The 21,492-nt window shown below is 46.2% G+C and overlaps 1 protein-coding gene across 1 annotated transcript in view; it reads right to left on the bottom strand.

The window, feature by feature from the left end:
* Positions 1-760: 760 nt before the first annotated feature.
* The window catches only part of INO80 (INO80 complex ATPase subunit), a 156,631-nt gene continuing 135,899 nt past the window's right edge, over positions 761-21,492 (bottom strand). The window contains exons 30-36 of the mRNA XM_081112971.1: positions 14,277-14,435; positions 11,875-11,977; positions 10,086-10,174; positions 5,724-5,879; positions 5,251-5,410; positions 4,335-4,550; positions 761-2,328 (exon numbers count right to left, since the gene is read on the bottom strand). Coding sequence (XP_080969097.1) covers positions 2,111-2,328; positions 4,335-4,550; positions 5,251-5,410; positions 5,724-5,879; positions 10,086-10,174; positions 11,875-11,977; positions 14,277-14,435 — 1,101 coding nt within the window. The 3' untranslated portion in view covers positions 761-2,110. The remainder of the gene's footprint in view (positions 2,329-4,334; positions 4,551-5,250; positions 5,411-5,723; positions 5,880-10,085; positions 10,175-11,874; positions 11,978-14,276; positions 14,436-21,492) is intronic.

The following is a 21,492-nucleotide window of genomic DNA, read 5'->3' as shown; positions in this document are numbered from 1 at the left end:
TTTTTAAAAAAATATGTTCTTACTTATTTCAGAGAGGGTGAGAGGGAGAGATAGAAACACCAATGATGAATCATTGATCAGCTGCGTCCTGCTCGCCCCCTACTGGGGATTGACCCCACAACCCAGGCATGTGCCCTGACGGGGAATCAACCGTGACCTCCCTGTTTATAGGTCAATGCTCAACCACTGAGCCATACCGGCCAGGCCATATCACAGTTTTAGAAACTGGGACCAGGAAGTTGCTATTGGATGGAGATTTTATATATAGGGTAGGCAAAATCAGGATTACAGTTGTGAGTACACAAAACAGAGTTTATTCTTGTATTATTATTTGTTTTTGTACTGTTTTTCATACAAACAACTACAAGCCTACTTTTGCCCACCCTGCACTGCACACTGCAGGATGTTCTGTTGCTGTGGTTAGGAGAAAGAACCCGTCAGAGTTACCACGATGTAACTGCCTGATGGGGGACTAGCCAAGCTGCCCACCCCTACTGGTAAGCCCTGGAGTCTAGGTCCTAGTCGTAACCAGACCACATCCCAAGGGCCTTGGCCTCGGCACGCCAGGCACTCATAAATCCCATCAAGGATACCACAGAAGAAACGTCACAGAAACATCCCTGTCCCACTGATCACCTGTCCCCTCTGACTATAGGAATGATGTTGGGGCTGTGTCCCCTTTATCCTGCCATACACCACCACCAAAAACCCAAATGCCCCAAAGGAGAGGTAGCTGCAAAGACCACAGACACTCCAATTTACATAAAATTATCTCACTCCATTTTATTTAAGATTTTTTTCTCCAGTTAGTAAAAGAAAGATGTGTCTCTCTTTATACATATGTACAAGTTCAGTTATAAAAATAGACAGCACATTCAAAGAGAAAAAAGGCTTGGCATTTTTCTGATTCCCTCTAAATAGCATCTGTACATAGGAGTCTGGGTTTGGGCAGGGAAATCTTAATGATTTAAATTAAATGATTTCCCTACAACCCCTACTCCAAAAAAAAGTTTTAAAAATTAATCTATCTAAATTCAATTCCGCGATTTTCATGTGTGCAAATTAGAGGCTGGCTCGCCTGGAAGCACCTGCTCCACCAGGAACATCAGGCCGGGCAGGCAGAAACACCTCCCATGCAGACACCTTCCTTAGCCTCTCTTGGAGGGAAGCAAGCTCAGGCTGTGGGGCGGGGCTGGGAGGGTGGGTGCCGAGCTTGCCCCCTCTCCATCCTCTCCTCCTCACTCCTGCTGTCCCTTCCTTTCTCAGTGCAATACAGACAGTGCATACAGCCAAGCAGGGGGCTGAAGGGCAAGGGTGGGGAGACTGTGCATTCAGGAAGGGCAAGGGGAGTCTGTAAGAGGGCGTGAGGCTGTCCTGCTGATTGAGGTGGCTCCTGGTCTCTTTACTGGCTTCTGGGAGTCCCAAGGTGGGAGCTGCTGCTACTGTTGCTGGTGGGACCTGAAGGTTCCCTGGTGTGAACCATGCAGGATGGGGAGAAAATGCTAGGAAAACAACTGCCTCCAGGCCTGCTTCCTCTAGCTTCTGTCACCCTCACAAGCCACTACTGCCTTTTGCACTCACTGCTCTCCAACGGTGACACTCTGACAAATGGGGTTTAGAGACCTGGGCAGTTACCCAAAGACTGGGCATGCCAGATACATGATTTCCTCCCTTCCTAGTCTGATAGGAAATCCCAGCTCTAAAAGAAGTTTCCACCACAGAAGGCTCTTCACCACACCTGTGAAGGCTTTGCAAGGGACAGGACCAGAGCTGAAGAGCGGAATGGGAGCGGAGACAGTGTGCCTGGGCACCTGCAGGGGCTCCGTCAGGCCCTTCCCCGTATGAGGTTTAAGACGTTCATCTGAGATGCTGCGGGGCTGATCCCCGTCCTTGGCCTTTTTCCTATAGGCAACCCCAGAGCACACTTCTTGAGCCACAGGTGATAAAAGTGCTCAACTAACCACCTGCCGTCCTTCACCTGCTGCAACTGGTCACCTCTGCCCTCTGACCTGGGATGTAAGATGCTGCACCGGGCTAGCCATCCAAAGACCATTTGCAGGCGAGACCTCTAGCATGTGGTTTGGCTGAAGGAAGCTGGAGGCCTAGGTGGTTACCGTCCTCCAGACGGGTTGGTGCCTTTGCCCTGCTTCCGGACCAGGGAGTCTGGGGCTAGGCTGCTGGTCAAGTGGAGGCTCTTGGGTGTCCCAGGAACATTATTTCCTTTGCTCAAAGGGGAACTCAAGGGAGAAGAGGCGCTTGAAGGTCCAAAGTCAGCAAGGCCAGCAGGCCGAACCATAGATGTCTGCAGAGGACTGCTGGCAGAGATTCCTGTGGAGACGGAGGAGACAAGAACGTGAGCACCAGTCCTGTCTGAGCTGCCTCAGGCATGACCTTGGTTACTGGAGGAGAGGTCGTGGGGAACCCCTCCTGCCAATCTCTTCTTAGCACATTTGCTTGCTCTTCCTGTCAACTGTTTTGTTTTTCAGTAAGAGGGATGTACTTTTTAAATAGAAATATGACACCTACCCATCCCTGCCTACATGACCTCGTCAGCAGGGAGTAAGGTAACATCTTGGTGCTCAAGGACAGAGCACACATTACACCATGTGGGGAAGCCAAGGGTGAGGGATGAGCTGTAACTTTCTAGGCACTAATGTATTTTTTTTTTTTAAGAGGGAGAGAGAGAGAGAGAGAGAGAGAGAGAGAGAGAAAGAGGAAGAAAGGGGGAATTTGTTCCACTTACTTATGCATTTATCAGTTGATTTTTAAAATTTTTTATTGATTTTTAGGGAGGAAGGGAGAGAGAAAGAGAAACATTGATCAATTGCCTCCTGCACACACTCTGACCAGGGATCGAACCCGCAACCTGGGTACATGTACGTGCCCTGACAGGAAATCAAACCTGCCACCTTTTGGTGTTCGGGACAACACCCCAACCGAGATCCCTGGTCAGGGCCATTGGTTGATTCTTGTGTGTGCCCTGACTGGGGATCAAACCCACAACTTTGGCACATCAGGAAGATGCTCTAACCCAGCGGTCGCCAACCGATGGTCCGCAGACCACTGGTGGTCTGTGAGGTCCGAAAGGTTGGTGACCGCTGCTCTAACCAACTGAGCTACCTGGCCAAGGCAAGCACTATCGATGTTTCTGTGACACTCTAGCCCTTGCTGACTCCTTCGTCCCTCCTGCCCTCTTCAGGTCAGGGCTCCAGGAGAAAGTCTGATGAGTGAGACTCTGCCACAGCAGCCTTGACTGCTGGCAAGATTGTTGTTTTCCAAAGACATGGTGAGGGTTAAGAAACACTGGCCTAGGCTATTATCTTTACATTTGTTCAATGAACAAACAAGTGAAAGCTGGCATCCCTACAGGAAGAGGAAGGGGAGGTGAACTAGCACTTACTCAGTACTCTACTCAATAAAGCCCTTACTTGCTACAAAAATCCTATGAGCCAAATACTGAGACCATATTTTAAATGGGGAGAGAGGTCTGTAAACAAGAGCTCCCCTCCTACCAACTCGGATGTCCTACATTCCATTGCTACAGCTGCCCCCTCACTTGTCATGGTCACAACAGCCACCTCCTTTCTCAAAATTTCCAGAGCCCATTGTTAAATCCTTGGTAAGCTCTTGCCCCCTCCAGTCTTGCCATGTCTTGCCAACCTTGACTCCCACTGCTGTTTTTCAAAGCAGCCTGACTGACCTGCTTGGTAACCCCCAATATGCCCGCCTTGGTCATTGCCAACTTCATCGCCAGTCCAAATCCTTCCTCACCCTTCCCCTTTCTGAATTATAGTCTGGCTACTTGGTCATCAGTTCCGTGGTTCCCCCTTTTGATCTACAACCGCAATTAAGGCCTCTCTCTTTTCGTTCAGTGTACACATACTGCCTTGTACTGCTGTTAAACATATTCCATGTACAGCTTTCCCTTCCTACTTCTACTATATACCCAGGAGCAGGGTCCATGTGTTATATCCTATGCACGCGGCAAGTGCTTAATAACACAGGTGATGGACCACATTGCTGGGTAAATGTTAACTATGCTAGCCTGCATATGGGGCTTGGGAAAAACATCTGTTCTCAAAGCAGAAACAATTCTGACTGTTTAGACAGTCCAGAAATTCAGCTCTCTTTTCACAGCTACTTCCACCTCGAAGGCGGCCCTGTACTAGTCACAGGACAAGGGAGAGTCAGGACTGCTCAATGCAGAAGCAGAGCCCGATATGGGCTTTGGGAAGGAGCTTCCTGGACGGGGGTGTCCTGCCTGCTCCTGGCCGAATGCTCAGCAGACTGTCCCTGCCCTGAAGGGGGCCCTCCTAGCTTCCAGGCCTCCGTACCTTTAGACACGTTGTACCCGTATGCAGCGAAGGCGGCCGCGGATGCTGCCGCAGCCCCGGCTTTGGCCCCTGCCATGGCCGCCGCACTGCCCGCGGTGGATTTCCTGCTCCGGCCTTTCGCTGCTCCTTTGGCTGTGCTTCCCGAACCTTTGGGGCGGCCTCGGCTTCGGGCTGAGTGACCACGGCCTGCGGTTGGCATTTCCTGGATGGAAATTCCTGTGGAAACAAATGGGCCGAGAGGAAAAATGTCAATCTCTTCATACATTAACAGAATCTTCCCTGACAGGGAGGGCTGGCTCTAAGGGTGTTCGTTTCAGGACTTCAAGGGAAGTCTATGTCCACATTTAATGGCTGGGCCAAGTCACACTGAGTTAGTAAGAATTCTAAGCAGCTAGCAGGCCGACTCCTCAAGAACGGTTCCATTACTCCCGACCCTCTTCTCTAATGAGATCACGACTAAGTGGACCCCAGGGACTGGCTACCTGAGACCCACTTGCACACTCCGATGCACCTGCCTCGGAGAGTCAACTTGTACTCCCAAGCTTAGCCCGAGAGCTTCTCGAGACACAGAAGCCTCGGCCCCATAGAACAAAGTGAGGAAAGGCCCGCAAAGCTAACTGAACTGGCAGAAACAAGGGTGAAATAGGAAAGACTGGGGTGACTAGGAAACAAGGAAGTGTGAAATCTTTATGAAGTTCTTATTTGGCTTTCCCTAACCTTCCCTTTTCCCTTCACTTGACAGGCTAATGAAAGGACGACCCTACAGATTCCTTTTGCTCCATTCTACTGCTCTTTAAAGGAAGTAGAGAAAGCCATTATCCTAGAAGGAATCAAGACCTCATCCTACAACTAAACCAACACTTTCCTTGAGGCAGTGGCCCAGGTCCAGGTTGTATGGGACAGCAGCACCACTCACCGTTCACGGTGTCCGAGACAGAGCCTGTGATGGAAGCGGGAGAGTTGGTGGCTCGAGACTGCGGGGCTGAAGAGGCTGGGTCATCCACAATGACCAGCATGTCACTGCTGCTCTCGTCAGGCGGAATGGAGCCAGTGTGCAGCTCACTGCTGATGGAGATCTAGAGGAGGAAGGGTTGAGATCACTACTCCTCCCTGTGCCTTGGTACCTATGTGAGGGCGTGCTTCTCAAGTCTTGCCACTATTTACCCCTCCTGCTTGGCTTCTCCTGAGGGTTAGGTCCCTGCTTTAACTCCTGAGGGTTAGGTCCCCTGCTTTAATTCCAGAGAAGCCAGCCTGTCCTCATTTGCTCTTTTTCTTCTGGATTTTATGTGCAACCTCCTTCTAAAAGGCAGGAATACTTCAAGAGAAGCAACCACTACAAGGTCAGGACAGTCCCCCTGCTGTGATGAAGGCACCTAAAAGGAGACTCACCTCACTGAAAGGGCTGGGCATAGCTGAGTCCACGCTAATGAAGGAATCGTCCCCATCAGCAGAGAGGTTGGAGTTATCAGCCGAGGGAACAAATGGGATCACCAAGTTCATACCCTCCTTTCTCCTTTTCCCATCCAATTCATCTTCTTTTTTTTTCTGGGAACACACAAAACAAGACATATGGACAAAGCATGAGGATATACACCAAAAGAAAAGTGGAGTCAGGGAATAAATTTGACTTTGTAAACTAGGTTTAATTTTTTGCAATTAATGTATTTTTTTAAAAATAAACTCTTGAGAAACCAAGATGGCAGCATAGGTAAACACCGGAGATTGCTGCCTCGCACAACCACTTCAAAAATTCAACTAAAAGCCGAAACTGGTCTGGCTCAGTGGATAGAGCGTGGGCCTGCGGACTGAGTGGTCCCGGGTTCGATTCCGGTCAAGGGCATGTACCTGGGTTGCGGGCACTTCCCCGGTGGGGGATGTGCAGGAGGCAGCTGATCGATGTTTCTCTCTCATCGATGTTTCTGGCTCTCTATCTCTCTCCCTTCTTCTCTGTAAAAAATCAATAAAATATATTTAAAAAAAAATTCAACTAAAAGACTGAACGGACATCATCCAGAACCACAGGAAGGCTGGCTGAGTGGAAATTCTACAACTAGAAGGAAAGAGAAAAGCATACCGAGACTCAGAGGAGGTGCGTGCGGTGCGGAAGTGCATGTGGAGAGGGCTGGCGGCTGAGGACACGGTTGTCTTTTTCAATCGGGAGGGAGTCTCAAGCTCTGAGCTTCAGTTCTGGGCGAGTCTCTGGGGACCCAGACTCATACGGGAGAAACGGGACTGTATGGCATCGGTCGGAACTCGAGGGCAGCTTTCTGTCAGAGGCACTCGCAGCGATTGCCAAGGCCTCTGAGGGCAGGACTGAGAGCAGCCATACTGCTCGCTCCACCCGTCCTGTTGATCCCCTGGGACCCCGCCCCGCCCAAGCCCTGCATGGAGGCTTTTGCATATGAAAGGCCTGGCCCTTTGCAATCTGAAAATTACCTAACAAACTGTAGCTGGCCCAAGGCCCCAGGGCAACTTGCATTGTGTCACAGCTGGCTCCTGCTGGATAGCCTCAGGCAGAGGCTAGATTAGGACCTCCTTAGAGATCCAGGAGCCAGTGTGCCAAGTGGTCAGAGTGGGACCATCCAGATTGCAGCTCCTCAGATTCATAAAGGACACACTTCAGGGGGCAGACTCAGTGAGCACCAAAGCCCCATTGAAGCAAGTCTTGCCCCAGAAGGGTGTCTTCAGCACAGAAGTTCTCCCACCGTAGACACAGCTGATTCTCACAGCCAATTGGCCTGGAGGTCAATTCCTCCCTGTGTTACCTACAACAATCAAGGCTTTAACTACAACAAGACTGTGCACAAAGCCCACAAGGGGGTGCACCAAGAGTGTCCACCTCAGGTAATTGGGGATGCTGAGCCACTGGGCCCTACAGCACACCTAGTACAGAAAGCCACTCTTTTGACACAGCGAAGCATAAAAAAATGTGGAGACAAAAAAACAGGACACAAATGACAGAAATGGAGGAAAGCAAACGACTGGATATAGAGTTCAAAACCACACTTTTAAGGTTTTTCAAGAATTTTCTAGAAACCGCCGATAAACTTAATGAGACCCTCAAGAAATCTAGTGAGGTCCTCGAGGTTGTGATAAAGGACCAACTAGAAATTAAGCATACACTGACTGAAATAAAGAATATTATACAGACTCCCAACAGCAGACCAGAGGATCGCAAGAATCAAGTCAACGATTTGAAATACAAAGAAGCAAAAAACACCCAACTGGAAAAGCAAAATGAAAAAAGAATCCAAAAATATGAAGATAGTGTAAGGAGCCTCTGGGACAGCTTCAAGCGTACCAACATCTGAATTATAGGGGTGGCAGAAGAAGAGAGAGAGCAAGATATTGAAAACCTATTTGAAGAAATAATGAGAGAAAACTTCCCCTACCTGGTGAAAGAAATAGACTTACAAGTCCAGGAAGCACAGAGAACCCCAAACAAAAGGAATCCAAAGAGGGAAAAAAAATCTTATGGAAGCAGGAAAGGGATGGCTTAATAAGAGTTCATGTAGCCCAGCCAGTGTGCTCATTGACTGAATGTCAACCTATAAACCAGATGGTCATGGTTCGATTCCCAGTCAGGGCACATGCCTGGGTTGTGGGCTTGATCCCCAGTGTGGGTAAGAAAGGCAGCCAGTAGATGATTCTCTCTCATCACTGATGTTTCTATCTCTCTCCATTCATCTCTGAAATCAATAAAAATACATTCTTTTAAAAAAAGAGTTCATATAGCCCTAACTGGTTTGGAGCGTCGGCCTGTAGACTGAAGGGTCCCAGGTTCGATTCGGGTCAAGGGCATGTACCTTGGTTGTGGGCACATCCCCAGTGGGGGGTGTGCAGGAGGCAGCTGATTGATGTTTCTCTCTCATCAATGTTTCTAACTCTCTATTCCTCTCCCTTCATCTCTCTAAAAAAATCAATATATTAAAAAAAAAAAGGGGGGGGGGTCATGTATACTCTACCACAATAATACAGAGTTGAAAGGTAGCTTAGTCACACTGAAAGCTGCACCCAGCTTAATCCTCACGGGGCAAAGTGTTCAGCCAGCTCTGGCGTGTGTGTCCGAGCTGCAGCACTCACCGGGGGTTGCACTGATGCAGTCTTACAAGATGGAGGGCTAATGCCACTAGCATATTTTCTGCACATCTGTTTTTACTCTGCCTTCATTTTAAATATGCATAAAGAGAACGAAGGTTCTTATTATACACAAGGAATAATTTTTTTTTTTGTTATTTTTTGGTCATATTTCCTCACTTTATACGTAAAAGCTTAAGGGGGGAGTGACTGAGCTACACTTAGCAGGTCTAGATTAGGGACCTGGAATCAATCACACAGTGTGCTTGCAAAATTCTGGGACTCACATCCACCTAACTGCTTTTGTTTCTGCACCTGTATTAGGGTTAATATGATATATCTTTGGCTGGTTGGGCTCAGTGGATAGAGGATTTGGATCAAAGGCACATACCTCGGTTGCAGGCTAGATCCCCGGCCCTGGTTGAGACATGTGCGGGAGGCAACCAATCCATGTGTCTCTCGCACATCGATGTTTCTCTCTCTCTGTCTTACCCTCTCCCTTCCACTCTCTCTATTGATCAATAGAAAAATATCCAAGGGTGAGGATTAACAACAACAAAAAGGTATATCTTTGTGTAGGTCATATTGTCACTGTGTCTTTATCTGAAACTTCTATGCTCAGAGTAAGGATGGCATCTGATGCAAACCCATTAAACCCTACAATGTCCTGTATGAGAAAACAATCTTCCCTCCTTTGATATTGTTTCTGAATGTCAACAATATTTTAATTCTAAATAGCACTAAGTAATGGGTTAGAGATTTGAGGATGGAGTCATACAAGAGAATCTGAGGAACTGGGTAGAGATGGCAGCCCAGGCTAAGCAGGAATATGATCCTTCATTTCTGGGACTTCTCAGGTTTGTAACCATAGTGGGTACAAACTGTAATGGGGGCATCCTCAGGCTAAAAACAGTGCTGCTTAGCAGAGGTACAATCTAGGGTGTGGGCTTTCCAACAGAAAGAGCTAGTGTATCTACTGGAAGATGATGATATAATATACACAGGCTCTTACGCTGCTGACTATCAAGGCTCTATGGCCCTGAGGGACACGAGGTCCAATACAAGTGTGGGTAAAGGGAAGAAGCTGACCTCCACTTAAAACAACCAATTTTAACATGTGGCCAATCAATATGCTTCAGATAAACCAAAAAGTCCAAGGAAACGGAGCATATGCAATTGTCAGACTTGAGGGCCCAAAACTACCGAGATGCCTGAAGCTCAGGTGGCTAACTTGTTCAAGAGTGGGGCAAACCAGGGCTGGGGAAGATGAAGATGAGAAGGGCAGTACAACCCAAAGGTAAGCCAAACCCACCAAAAAAATACCTTACTAGAAGGTAGTAAAGTAGTTCCAAACCAACAGTCCTTGGACATATAATAAATGAGTCAAAACTAACGGGCTAACTCCTGAAATAAGGGAGACAAACGGTACAGACTAAGCTGGGCAGAGATTCATTTTTCCAGTGGTAAAGGACACTGAATGAATGGTACACTAGCAGCATCATGGTAGAAGGACTGGATCTAATGACCTCTTAATATCAGTAAGAATAGAACACACAGCTGGAGCTGTATAACCAACCAGTAACCAAGATGGCAAGGCACGTACTCCGAAGCCTTTTCTATAGGTACTGCCTCGCACCCCACCAGTCCTTGTCAGCCACCCCAAACTTGAGATACCTTCTCTGCATACTTTTCCCGCTTGCGCTTGCGCTCTTTGACTCGGTTGGTTTCTTCCTGCTGCCGTTTCTCTTCTTGCCGCAATCGTACTATTAAGAAAATAAAAATCATATGAAGTATCTGGGGCAATCATAATTCTCATTTTGAAATTAAAGTGACCGTATCCCACCCTAGCCGGTTTGGCTCAGTGGATAGAGCACTGGCCTGCAGATTGAAGGGTCCCAGGTTCAATTCTGGTCAGGGGCATGTACCTTGGTTGCAGGCACATCCCCAGTGTGGGGTGTGCCGGAGGCAGCTGATTGATGTTTCTCTCTCATTGATGTTTCTAACTCTCTATCCCTCTCCCTTTCTCTCTGTAAAAAAATCAATAAAATATATTTTAAATAAATAAATAAATAAATAAATAAATAAATAAATAAATAAATAGACCGTATCCTGCCCTAGCTGGTCTGGCTCAGTTGGTTGGGCATCATCTGTGCACTGAGGGGTTGCTGGTTCAATTCCCAGTCAGGGCACATGCCCGGGTTGCAGGCTTGAACCCTGGGAGGGGGGCATGCAGGAGGCAGCCGATGTTGTGCTTTCAGATCGATGTTTCTCTCTCTCCCTTCCTCTCTCTCGAAAAATCAATTTAAAAAATCTTAAAAAAAAAAAAATAAAGTGACCATATCCTTTGATATTTATATTCCAAAGTATGACTTCTATCTGTCCAAGTCAGCTAACTGGTGGTTTTCTAACTTTGAGAAGGAAAAGAGTTTTTGGATTCATTCATTCATTCATTCATTCATTTAATTTTTAATGATTTCAGAGAGGAAGGGAGAGGGAAAGAGAGATAGATGGAAACATCAATGAAGAGAGAGAATCATTGATTAGCTGCCTCCTGCATACCTCCAACTAGGGATTGAACCCTTAACCTGGGCATGTGCCTTTGACCGGAATCCAACCCGGGACCCTTCAGTCCACAGGCCAACTCTCTATCCACTGAGCCAAACCGGCAAGGGCAGTTCTTGGATTCTTAACAGTTTTTGGCTCAAACTATGATTCAGTTTAATTATGATGGGCCTTTCCTTGCTTTTGCTCTTTTCTCTCTCTTTTTTTTTCAGTCATTCAATATCTCTGCATTGCACAGATCAAGTGTGGTTTTGAGTCCCAAAAGGTTTTCAGAAGGTGGTGGCAAATGTAAGCACATAAGAAAGAAGCTTCATCATGTAATGTTACATAAGTTCTCAGAGGCTCTCAAGGTGAGTCTGAAACCCACTGTTCTCAAAAGCTAGTAATACATGGGAGAATGGTTTGTATGTTACAGCAGTGCACTTCTCCTTTTTCTCCATAAAAAGATTTCTCTGGGCAGAACAGAGTAAATTTATTACTGTGAAGGAGTCTAAGCCTTCCTGGTGCAAATTTATTTAAAGTCATATTAACTTAAAAATTACGGGAATTTTACCTTCTATTCCATAACACATCTTTATTTTGGTTATAATAATAAAAGCATAATATGCTAATTAGACCAGACGTCCTTCAGGACGAAGCCAGGACTGCGAGGGAAGCCTGGGCCCAGGTGCCAGAGGGAAGCTGGTGCCAGCAGCTGGGGGAAGGAAGGCCTACTCTTGCATGAATTTCATGCATCGGGCCTCTAGAATTAACATAAAAATATTTCCCCCCAAATAAAGTCTTTGGCTTTGCCTACCCTTGGCACACAGCCAAGGGTCTCTTCCATTTTCAGACGTGTGGGGCCAGAGAAACATCTTTTGTAGGGAGGAGAGAACATTAATAAGAGGTTTAGAGTACATACGTTTCTTTTCCAATTCTTCATCGTCGAGAAGAAGACTAACCACCTCTTTTGGTTTCAAGGTATCTGGTTTGAAGTTCCCACCAGAAATCACCATCCGCTGAATCTACACAAAGCAGATCAAAATGTCACACCCAGGCATCTATTCCATAACGGCAAACCTCCAAAAGAAAGAAACATATTTCTCCTTCTACCGGGGAGGCCCCTGGAGCCCCTATTTTCTTTTTCATTCCGCTGACTGGCTCATCTAGATTATTTATTCCTTTCTAAAGAGAAAGGACAATTTCTTTGGAAATTAACAAATCTGGCCACTATTCAGAACCTGATCAGATTGAGAGTACCAGGGTGAGAGCTTGTGAAAGTATGACAAGCATGAGGGCCATGACTAGTGTCCTCTTCACATGAACAACAGCTAGATCTAGGCGATAAACTCCATTCTGGTAGAAAAGGAGTGAGAAATAGCCAGGGCAGTAAGAGATTAGTATTGTTATAGGACCTGAGTTTTTCTTTCTTCTTTTTTTTTCCTCTCCTGATTTTATTTCCCATCCAGGAAAAATTTAGCCCCTTCAGACCAACAAAAGGCAAGAGAGTCTTAGTCTAGTCCAGCCGTGGGCAAACTACGGCCCGCGGGCCGAATCCAGCCCGTTTGAAATGAATAAAACTAAAAAAAAAAAAAAAAAAGACCGCACCCTTTTATGTAATGACTAGAGGCCTGGTGCACAAAAATTTGTGCACTCAGGGGGGAGGGGGGTCCCTCAGCCGGCCTGTGCCCTCCCGCAGTCTGGGACCCCTCGGGAGATAACGACCTGCTGGCTTAGGCCTGCTCCCGGGTGGCAGAGGGCAGGCCCAATCCCTAGGTGCAGCCCCTGTCGGGCTCAGAGCAGGGCCGATTGGGGAGTTGGGGCGCTGCCCCCTGTCATGCACAGAGCAGGGCAGATCGGGAGGTTGTGATGCCACCCTCAGTCATGCTCAGGGTAGGGCCGATTGGGGGGTTGGGGCACCGTCCCCTGTCACACTCAAGGCAGGGTCGATGGGGAGGTTGCGGCGCCACCGTCATGCACAGAGCAGGGCCCATCAGGGGGGGTTGGGGCTCTGTACCCTGTCACGCACACAGCAGGGCTAATCAGGGGGTTGGGGCGCTGCCCCCTGTCACGCACAGAGCAGGACCCCATCAGGGGGTTGGGGCGCCGCCCTCTATCACGCACAGAGCAGGGCCGATCAGGGGGTTGGGGAGCCGCCACTCTCACACTCAGGGCAGGGCCGATGGGGAGGTTATGGCTCTACCCCGTCACACACAGAGCAGGGCCCATGGGGTGGGGAGCAGGTTGGGGCGCCGCACCCTGTCACACACAGAGCAGGGCCGATCAGGGGGTTGGGGCGCTGCACCCTGCCACACACAGAGCCGCAGGGTGATCAGGGGGTTGGGGAGCTCCCCGCTATCAGGCACAGAGCAGGGCTGATCAGGGGGTTGGGGTGCCTGCCCCTGTCACGAACAGAGCAGGGCGGATAGGGAGGTTGTGGCCCCGCGCCCTGTCACACACAGAGCCGCAGGGCGATCAGGGGGTTTGGGCGCTGCCCCCTGTCATGCTGATCCCGGTGCCGGGAGGCCTCGCGGCTCCGCTGATCCCGGTGCTGGGAGGCATATTACCCTTTTACTATATAGGATAGAGGCCTGGTGCACGGGTGGGGGCCGGCTGGTTTGCCCTGAAGGGTGCCCTGGATCAGGGTGGGGGTCCCCACTGGGGTGCCTGGCCAGTCTGGGTGAGGGGCTGAGGGCTGTTTTCAGGCTGGGGGTGACTGAAGCTCCCAACCGCTCCTTTTTTTCTTTTTTTTATTTTTTATTCTGGGCCAGCTTTAGCTTTGAGGCTTGGCTCCAGCTCTTAGGCCTCCGCTGCTGAAAGTAGGTTTCTGGCCTTTGCTTACAATGTTGCGATCCTGTTGAATGAAGCCCAGCGGACTAAGGCAGGTTTCTGGGGTTTTGTTTAGCTTCTATATTTGTTACATAGTTGCTTAGAGTTGCAGCTCAGAGGCCTGCAGCGGCAGGCGGTGAACGTTGGAGTCCTCCGTCACTGAAGCAAGCAAGCCTCATGTTAGTTTCAAGCTGCCTGGCTGCGGGCCGCCATCTTGGCTGGCAGTTAATTTGCATATTGCCCTGATTAGCCAATGGGAAGGGTAGCGGTCGTACGCCAATTACCATGTTTCTCTTTTATTAGATAGGATGTTTACTTTGAATTTATATTAGTTCACACAAACACTCCATCCATGCTTTTGTTCCGGCCCTCCGGTCCAGTTTAAGAACCCATTGTGGCCCTCGAGTCAAAAAGTTTGCCCACCCCTGGTCTAGTCAATGGGGTGGGGCTTTGTATTTTCTTCGCCGTGTAGTACTTCCTCTGCCTCATGCTTACCTCACTCTTCTCCTTAGCTCTCTGTAGAATGCGTTCTTCAATGGTGCCTTTACAGATGAGCCGGTACACAGTAACCTGCTTTGTCTGCCCCAAGCGGTGGGCTCTGTCCATGGCCTGCTGGTCCACAGTGGGGTTCCAGTCGCTATCATAAAAAATCACCTGCACAGGCAGACAAGAATACAGTAAAGACTAAGGGACTCAACACAGGAGTAGAAATTTTGAGAGCAACCCAGCCACTCATCTCTTTGTATATGACATTAAGATGAGCAGGTATCCATTTATAAAACCAATCTAGTCCTGGGCAAGAGAGCTACTCTGGACTTTTTTCAGGATTTTTATTTAAAAAGAGGGAGTGGTGATAATATTAGTAGTGAACACTTAGTGCTTGTTATTTACTAGTCATTGTACTAGTTGCTTTGTGTATAGTCACTGACTTAAATCCCATATTCACTATGACTGAGGTACTATTAAGACCTCATTTTATAGATAAGGAAACTGAGGCACAGAGGAATTAGAGTATTTATCCAAAATTACACAGCCTAAGTAAGCGGTGGGCCTGGGATGTGGGGAATGTGAAAAAGCCTTCTCTCTAACACCAGGCCTATCTTGGTAAGAGACAGACATGGCTTTCCTGGCATTCTCAGGCTCCCATCAATAGGGTCATTTCCTATCCCTTGAATTCCAGGGAAGAAAAGTTTAAAGGTTCCCTGGAAGCTACTTATAGTTTGCTAAACAATAAACACAAACAGCAACAAAACGTACCGCTCCCTCCGCAACCCCACAAGTGATCCTAAAACCAACAGATGCCTTAGCTGGTTTGGCTCAGTGGATAGAGTGCCAGCCTGTGGACTGAAGGGTCCCGGGTTCAATTCCGGTCAGGGGCACATGCCTGGGTTGTAGGCTTGATCCCCAGTAAGGGGGTGTGCAGGAGGCAGCCAATCAATGATTCTCTCTCATCATTGATGTTTCTATCTCACTCTCCCTCTCCCTTCCTCTCTGAAATCAATAAAAATATATTAAACACACACACACACACACACACACACACACACACACACACACACACACAAAACCCAGCAGACTCCTGGGTCCTCAGCCAACACAGAGGACATCCTGAAAGAAAGCCAGTTAAAAAATGGCCACCTCTCGTGCATCCTTCTCTATATTTAATCAAGTCACCAAATCCAATCAGTGCTTTTTCAGAAACGAACCTACCCTTTCTACAATTTCACTGTCCCTGTCCTGGTCTAGGCACTCACCACCTATGTCTGGTTCACTAATGCCATCAGACCAGCTCACTAATGCTTCCTAGGTTTCTACTCCCTCTCTGCCAGCTGAAACACATCGAGTTCAAACACCTCCCAATCATCAGGCCCTGTTATTTCTAGCCTTTCCTAAAATAGAAACACGCCCCTCACTTTCATCAGACAGGTCTCTTCAGTCTTCCTGACTTGTATTACACATTTGTTTGTAGCACTTTTGCTCAAGCTGTTTTTCTGGAATCCTTCATCTCTTCTCTACTGGTCCTTTAAGATTCTGTTCAAGCTTCACATGTTCAGGAAGGCCTCCCTGATTTCTCCTGCCTCTGACAATGTTTCCTTTTCCTATTCCCCATGAATTCCAATTAGAATGGAATAAATAATGGCCAAAATCTGTTGAGCACTTACAATGTGTCTGGCACTAGTGTGCACACATATCTCATTAAATATTCACAAAAACTGTATGTATTTCCTTCATTTTTAAGTTAGAAAGAGAGTGACCTAACAGTGCTAGCACTATCAACCTGCACTATGGATAATCCCTTGCATTGCCTACCCTGGTCCAAGTTTCCACTGAATCACTATCTTCTATAGGTGCCCATGTGTATTATTTAAATGTCTTCCCATCTAGACTTGAGGACAGACAAGATTCATCAGTGCAAACTAGAATCCCAGATACTAGTTGATTGATACTAGAATTTCTAAGGAATCTGACAAAACCAGACAGAGCCTAAAAATGTAAACGGAATACTGATTTGTCTCTCTTGAAACTATTTCTCTATGATGCCTTTTCCATTGCTTAACATTATTCCTAAGTAATTTATTTGTTTTCTCATTTAAAAACAAAGGTTTCATTTTCTGGTGACATCAGAAGAGGGGGACTCCTTTGGGGTGAATACCGGGGATCCCACTTGCTGCTTGGACCAGGAGTTCCTGGGGCTGAGGCCTGGACTCTTTTATTTGTAGCACTGCCAGGAATTTTCTTGTCTTGAGTCCCAGTTGCAGCCTTAGCAATCCTCGTCATCTCACCTAAGATCTAAGTTGAATCCAGCATTTTTGTATGACATGAAAAGCATTTGCTACCTCTTGTCTGAGCTTCTTTGTAAGGCACTGGAAGCATTTACTATGCATGGTATGGGAGGCATTTACTGCCTCTGGTCTGGACAAGCCTGATCAGCTCTGGGTGGCAAAAGACCTCTATTGGTCCTTGCCTAGTCCCCAAGCCCGTAGCCTGATCGGCTCTGGGATGAGAGACTTTTGTTTTTTTGTTTTTTTAAACACAGGGCATTCTGAGGTTTCTGTGGCTGGATAGACAAAAAGTATGGTGTAAAGCTCTTGTCTGTGGGTTGTGCACGGCTGTAAATACTGTACCCTGTAAATACTGTACTTAAGTGTCTCTGTTGATTGTTATTTTGTGTCTCTGTTGTTTAATTTGTTTAAAGATGGGGCATATCCCACTTGGCTGGGGGCCTCAGCTGCTTGTGGCAGGCTGAACCCACAGCAAGGATTGCAGAAACTTCCCAGCATCTGCCTAGAGTTCTTAACCTCGGACACCCTCCCTGCTCTCCCTCTCGAGGCATCAGCCACCTGAACCGTTTAGCTAGTAAGAGCTCTTGTCTGTCTGTAATGTAACTTTGGTTCTGATGTTCTTTGCTTGCTTTCTTATCTTTTGGGGACTTGGTTCGCTCCTCGCTGTTTTATGAACACAGGGAGTCCTCTGTCCCTGTTGTTTGGGCTTTCCACCACTCAGATCCTTCAGACCCTCAGACCAAAGAGCAAGAAGGTCATCTGCCTTGCTGGGTAAGTGTGAGATACGATTCTCAGGCTAATGCCCCAGTCCCACCTTTTGAGAATAACCATTTGTTTTTTATTTTATTTTTAAAAAATATATTTTATTGATTTTTTACAGAGAGGAAGGGAGAGGGATAGAGAGCTAGAAACATCGATGAGAGAGAAACATTGATCAGCTGCCTCCTGCACACCCCCCACTGGGGATGTGCCCACAATCAAGGTACATGCCCATGACTGGAATCGAACCTGGGACCTTTCAGTCCGCAGGCCGACGCTCTATCCACTGAGTCAAACCGGTCAGGGAGAGAATAACCATTTATTTACTTTAGAGGTTGTTTCTCTTTTGAAATAGGATTTGTTTGCTTTGAAATAGGATAAGATCTCTTATATGCAAGATTTCCATGTTGTTACATCACAAGGATTCTACTCAGGAAGAAAAATATGGAAATAAACCTTCTAACCCCCCAAGTCTTTCTCCTAGAAGGGCTGGAGCTGCAGAAGAGCCCTCAAGCAGGCTGCAAAAGCAGCAGTCCACTCTGTAAAGGAAAAAAAAAAAGGTACTTTCATATTAAAGCTGGAGGCCCAGGAGTTGTTGCAGTCTTGGAAAGAGCTGCAGGGTCTGATATCTCCTTCTGCCTCCCCATCCCTCCCCTTTTCTCCAGCCCCCTAAAAGTTGTCAAGGTCATGTTATCCCTGTTACAAAATTTGCCAAGAAAATACCTTGGGTAATAATTGGTTTTAAAATTTCATAAAGTTAAGACATAATAAAAAGATATAACTAAAATGAAGGGTTTCTAAAAAAATGTTTTTCTTTATTTCAGAGAGAGGAATGGAGAGGGAGAGATAGAAACATCAATGATGAGAAAGACTCATCAATTGGCTGACCCCTGTATGCCGTCTAATGGGAATTGAATCATGACCTCCTGGTTCATAGGTGGATGGTCAACCACTGAGCACACCAGCTGGGCTAAAATGAAGGGTTTTGGGTAACTTAAAACTTCGGAGTTTTGCTGTGTTAAATAGTAAAAATTATTATATATCTAAGTATTTTGAAATGACAGGACATTGAAATATTAGTATGTTTGCCTATGTTTGGCTTTGAATCTGTAAATGAATATGTCTTATATTTTATTTAAATAGAACTCTTAAAAACGTGAATGTATTATTAATCTGAGGAATGTTAATTACTTGTCACCAAAAAGATCAAAGTTTCTAAGAATTAAAATTCTAATTACATTGGAAAGAAATTACATGATTTTAGTAATATGGAATTGAAAACAGATGGTTCTTAAGTTGGTTATCTCTGAATGAGTTAAGAAGAAGTAAAAAAAAAAAAAAAACAACTGAAAGGGAGTAGGAAAATTGCAGAGGATCTGTGCAAGTTGAGAACAAATTATATGGAGGAAGAAGAAAAAAGAAATATACAGGCAGTCCTCAGGTTATGTTGGACTCGACGTATGTCATTTCGTGGTTATGTTGCCACCTCCCATTTATTTATAAAAAAAAAAAAAAAAAAAAAGTTCCGAGAAAAACCAAGATGGCGGCATAGGTAAACACTGCCTCGCACAACCACTTCCAGAATACAACTAAAAGACGGAACGGACATCACCCAGAACCACAGGAAGGCTAGCTGAGTGGAAATTCTACAACTAGAAGGAAAGAGAAAAGCATACCGAGACTCAGAGGAGGTGCAAAGGTATGAAGGCACACGCGGAGAGGGCTGGTGGCTGAGGACACGGTTGTCTTTTTCAATCGGGAGGGAGTCTCAAGCTCTGAGCTCCAGTTCTGGGCAAGTATCTGGGGACCCAGACTAATACGGGAGAAACGGGACTGTCTGGCATCGGTCGGAACTCAAGGGCAGCTTTCTCTCGGAGGTGCTTGCAGCGATTGCTGGGACACTGAGAAGTGGGGCCTCTGAGGGCAGCCATACTGCTCGCTCCACCCGCCCTGTTGATCCCCTGGGACCCCCGCCCCGCCCAAGCTGTGCACCGGCTTTTGCGTATGAAAGGCCTGGCCCTTTGCAATCTGAAAATTACCTAACAAACTGCAGCTGGCCCAAGGCCCCAGGGCAACTCGCATTGCTTCACAGCTGAGCTCCTGCTAGGTAGCCTCAGGCAGAGGCTAGATTAGGACCTCTTTAGAGATCCAGGAGCCAGTGTGCCCAGTGGTCAGAGTGGGACCATCAGATTGCAGCTCCTCGGATCCATAAAGGACATATTCAAGAGACAAACTCAGCGAGCACCAAAGCTCCACTAAAGCAAGTCTTGCCCCGGAGGGGTGTCTCCAGCACAGAAGTTCTCCCACTGCAAATTGGCCTGGAGGTCAATTCCTCCCAGTGATACCTACAACAATCAAGGCTTAACTACAACAAGACTGTGCACAAAGACTACAAGGGGTGCACCAAGAGTGTCCACCTCAGGTAATTGGGGAGGCTGAGCCACTGGGCCCTATAGGACACCTAGCACAGAAAGCCACTCTATCAACACAGGGAAGCATAAAAAATGCGGAGACAAAGAAACAGGACACAAATGACAGAAATGGAGGAAAGCAAACGACTGGATATAGAGTTCAAAACCACACTTTTAAGGTTTTTCAAGAATTTTCTAGAAACCGCCGATAAACTTAATGAGACCCTCAAGAAATCTAGTGAGGTCCTCGAGGTTGTGATAAAGGACCAACTCAAAATTAAGCATACACTGACTGGAAGCGCAGAGAACCCCAAACAAAAGGAATCCAAAGAGGACCACACCAAGACACATCATATTTAAAATGCCAAGAGCAAAAGACAAAGAGAGAATCTTAAAAGCAGCAAGAGAAAGAAACTCAGTTACCTACAAGGGAATACCCATACGACTGTCAGCTGATTTCTCAACAGAAACTTTGCAGGCCAGAAGGGAGTGGCAAGAAATATTCAAAGCGATGAATGCCAAGAACCTACAACCAAAATTACTTTACCCAGCAAAGCTATCATTCAGAATTGAAGGTCAGATAAAGAGCTTCACAGATAAGTAAAAGCTAAAGTAGTTCATCACCACCAAACCAGTATTATATGAAATGCTGAAAGGTATCCTTTAAGAAGAGGAAGAAGAAGAAAAAGGTAAAGATAGAAATTATGAACAACAAATACACATCTATAAACAAGTGAATCTAAAAATCAAGTGAATAAATAATCTGATGAACAGAATAAACTGGTGATTATAATAGAATCAGGGGCATAGAAAGGGAGTGAGTGGACTGACTATTCTTAGGGGGGAAAGGGGTGTGGGGGATGCGGGAAGAGACTGGACAAAAATCGTGCACCTATGGATGAGGACAGTGGGGGGGTGTGAGGGCAGAGGGTGGGAGGGGAACCAGGTGGAGGGGAGCTATGGGGGAAAAAAGAGGAACAACTGTAATAATCTGAACAATAAAGATTTAATTTAAAAAAAAAGTTCTGTCATTTTGACGTATGTACATATGTGCTTTATGTTTTTTATTATTTATTTACCACAAGTAAAGGTCAGGAATTGTTATCTTCCTTTTAAATTTTTTTTACTGTTTCACTTCATTAGTGCTGTTGTATGTGCTCCATGTGAGTGACATAGGTGCTTATGTAGGTGGGTTGCGACTTAAGGCGAAAATCGCGTTACATCGCGCTGTAACCCAAGGACCTACTGTATAGGTAAACTGAATAATACACTTAATTAGATAAATGAATCTACAGTAAACTAATACAGAATTTGTTTGGTCGTTTTCCAGTCTGTTAAAAGTAAAATAGCTTTTCCTGTATTTGCCTAGGAAGCAAAACTGTAAAGTATTGAAATGGTTATATATTGTTATACTAATCACATACTTGATTACTTAAAAAAAAAGCCATCTTCTTAATCGTGGGAACTGATGTTTTATTAGCCTATGTTTGTGTTTAATACCCTTTTGTTATACTTTAAATACATAATTTAATAGTTTCATAATAATAATTAATATATAATCTTTTGGTCAAATATGCTTGACAACCTTCCCAGGGTTTGAATTTTAAGAAACCTTTTCTTGACCCAGAATGGCTTTAAGTCATTCCAATAGGCCCTGGAATGCCTCAAGGATTTGTTTTTTATGCTTAAGGTACATGAGAAACTTTGTCAAATAAAGAAATAATAACTATATTTTATTTATGTATGCATATGAAAGTG

Source organism: Myotis nattereri, assembly GCF_964212035.1.
Source record: "Myotis nattereri genome assembly, chromosome: 1".
In the NCBI taxonomy this organism is placed as follows: Eukaryota; Metazoa; Chordata; class Mammalia; order Chiroptera; family Vespertilionidae; genus Myotis; species Myotis nattereri.
Note: the sequence above shows the minus strand (reverse complement) of the source record. Positions and strands in the feature narration are given on the sequence as shown.